Here is a 3,224-nt window from a genome sequence, read left to right as displayed (position 1 = left end):
CACACCCATGTCGGTCACAGTAGTATACCTGGACTGGAACAACACATTTACTATTCCTGTGGATCAGAAGGAAAATGGAGACTGGCATTAAATGTGTGACATTAAGATACTAAAGAACTGAACTGTGTGAACAAAACAACAAAAAATCTTCTCAGAAAGAAGTAGAGAGAAAGACGTATCAACAAACCACAAAAATGAGGTCAACGTATCTGCAATCTGTGGAATTCTGAATTTCCAACTTCATACTTTTCATTTTGACTAAACAACTGATCACTGACGAAATTAAGAAGAGTTAACTTCTTTTTCCACCAAACAGAAGAGGGGGTGACAGTCTGAATGATTGTTCTGTAATATTGGGGAAACAGCCAATCACTGAGGGCTTCACGCAACTGTCATAAATTTACTCTACGCCTGTGGAGTATATAAAGTGTAGCTGATCAGGTGTAGTGTCACCACCTGGGGAAACTGATCTGCAGTACGCACCTGTTCATCACGATGAAGCTGATCCTCTCTCTGACTCTCATCTGGGCGCTCTCCAGCACAGGTAACACCACCTATTCTTACATTAGAGTATCTGCAGGTATCACACCACCTAATTTAAGACATTTAACAATTTCCAAATCTTACTAGAACCAATTTTTATAAAGGAATAGAAACCAAATAATAGCAGATTATTTGTTTTAATTAATCAGAGTTAATTTAAGATCTTTGAAAATATGATCTGAGACTTTATAGACCCCAGAGGGAAAATTCTCATGCTACAGTTCAGCAGTACAAGAAATAGTCTAAATAGATAAAGAACAATGATAATAAAAGTAAATAATAAATAATATTTAAGAGTCAAGCAGTTTATATTAGACAGTTGCTATTACAACCATTATATCTTAAATTCTTTTGGAAAAACAGTTAAAGATTTTTGAGCCTTTATAAAACACCAAAACCATGTAACCCTAAACACCTCACACATTATATGTAACATTCTTTCACTATTTTTCTCTCCTTTGCAGCTGGAGCACTCGTGTGTCAAACCTGCTCAAATCCACAGTGCTCAGACACAGTCGCAGTCACATGTACCTCGGAGACGATGTGTGTCACGGCTTCCTCTCTAGGTCTTTTCTTCATGTTCTCTATTACTTTTCAATGAAATACATGTACTGTAAACTTGTGCTTTCCATCAACATTAACAAACTGCTCTTGGTCTCTGTAGTCAGTGTGTCTGGAACCACAGTGCAGCAAATCATCAAGCTGTGTGCATCATCCTCCCTGTGTCCAGCTGCAGGCAACCAGACATTTTCAAAGACCACAGGTTTTTCAAGTTCACTTATATCTGCTCTGTGCTGCAGCACAGATAACTGCAACTCAGACACTCTACCTTGTAAGTACAGATGGATGACTATCTTATTTAAGACAAGATGAAATAGATGAGTGAAAAATATGCAAATCCTTTTTCTGACATCTTCTGTTTTCATTTTGTGATACTTTCAGTCCCGGCTGTTCAGTCACATAACAGCCTACAGTGTTTCTCCTGTGACTCACCCTCTGCCACTGAATGCACCACTCCAATACAGTGTAGGGGAGTGGAGGACCGCTGCTTTCAAACAGATGGTGAGTGTTCATGTTATATACTTCAACAAAGATTGTCTCCTAATTTATTCTACTAACTCTGGGCTTTGAGGAAAGTGGAGTGAAAGTAATGAAATACATTTAATAAGTACTAAACCTGAGGCCAATATTAATGCACTTTTATTCATATTTGTAGTATATGTTACATTATCCTTCTAATCCATTACATTTCACAGGTAAAAATGAACTTTTTTATTACTTATTTTCATAACTTATTTACTTTTTTTTTGTAATTCACTTTTTATTGCTTTTTAATAGCGCAACAAATACACCAACATGAACGTGAACAATGGTTAGACAAAAACAATAAAATTCCTGACAAAAAAAATTAAAAAGTAAACAAACTCAACAAATCCTAAAATGAAGATAACTACATATAATATCTAGATGCCCCGCCCCTACCCACCTGGCTGCGCTGCACTAGTTTTTGTAACTCTGTTTGAGGTAATAGGGGGAGTTTTCATTGTGCTGACATTATACAGCTTCTTAATTGCAGTCTTGCTTAGGGACTCTGTATTTAGTTGCCAATTGTTCAAAACACATAAAATTGTCATCCTCGAAAACATCTCCAATGAAGACAATCCCTGCCTCAACCCATGATTTCCAGCAAAGACCACTTTTACCCACTTTCAATAATTCATTATGCCAGAGAGATGACTTCTTAGTAACAGAAGGGTTAAGGCTAGTAAGACGATGCGATGCTTGCCAGGTCTCTCTTGCAAACAACAACAATTGGATTCCTAAATAGAATTTCACCAGTTTGTGAAATAAAAGCCTGTAATGGGATAGGTTCAGTAAGTTCTTTTTCAATCAAGACCCATCCTGGAGCTTGATCCTCTGCAATATATATCTTGGCCAGTTGATTAAGAGAAAAGGCATAATGGTACCAGTCCACTCTTGGCAGGTTGAGACCTCTGTCCTCATTTGCAGCACACATTTTTGTTCTATTTAAAAGAGGTCTTTTACCTCCCCATAAAAAAGCGTCTACTGCCGCATTGAATATTTTAAGTAGAGAGGGAGGGAAGCTCATGAGTAGCAGGTATGTAATAAAGTTAATTTGTGGAACAACAATCATTTTAAGAATGTTTATTTTACCCAGCAGAGATAACCCTAATTTTTACCCAGTTTTGTAGAGTGCTCTCGATTTTCAGGAGGAGGGGGAGGATGTTTTCTGTCATTATGTCTTTTAAACCTGGTGTCAGCTTTATCCTCAAATACACTAGACCTGAAGGAAGCCACTTGAACTGCCAGTTCAGTCTAATACTTGGTGGGCACAGCCTAGACAAGGGCATTGCTTCTGATTCTCCCCAATTTATTTTGTAACCTGAAATAAGAGAGAGGGTATTGATCAAAGACAAAATTTGAGGGACAGCTGTTTCTGGGTTTGTGGTCAGAATCAGAACATCATCTGCGTAAAAAAAATAACTTGTGCTCTATCTTTCCGGCTTGGATGCCCTTGATGTTTGTGTTATTTCTGATGGCAGCTGCTAAGGGTTCTAATGCCAGTGCAAAAAGTAGGGGGCTCAGGGGGCAGCCCTGTCTTGTACCTCGGTGAAGGGGGAAACATGGGGACACATTCCCATTTGTTAACACTGAGGCCT

General features: G+C 38.3%; 1 protein-coding gene across 1 annotated transcript in view; it reads left to right on the top strand.

Moving 5' to 3' along the window:
* The first annotated feature begins 396 nt into the window (after positions 1–396).
* Positions 397–3,224, top strand: part of LOC147817826 (uncharacterized) — a 6,845-nt gene continuing 4,017 nt past the window's right edge. The window contains exons 1-4 of the mRNA XM_087179987.1: positions 397–544; positions 1,008–1,109; positions 1,208–1,375; positions 1,486–1,639. Of these exons, the coding sequence (XP_087036113.1) occupies positions 496–544; positions 1,008–1,109; positions 1,208–1,375; positions 1,486–1,639 (473 nt within the window). The 5' untranslated portion in view covers positions 397–495. The remainder of the gene's footprint in view (positions 545–1,007; positions 1,110–1,207; positions 1,376–1,485; positions 1,640–3,224) is intronic.

Source organism: Seriola lalandi, unplaced genomic scaffold (genome assembly GCF_002814215.2).
Source record: "Seriola lalandi dorsalis isolate HSWRI2012SDOR001 ecotype SW California unplaced genomic scaffold, Sedor1 jcf7180002054885, whole genome shotgun sequence".
Taxonomy (NCBI): Eukaryota; Metazoa; Chordata; class Actinopteri; order Carangiformes; family Carangidae; genus Seriola; species Seriola lalandi.
The sequence above is the reverse complement of the archived record's forward strand: the minus strand, read 5'-3'. Positions and strand labels throughout refer to the sequence as shown.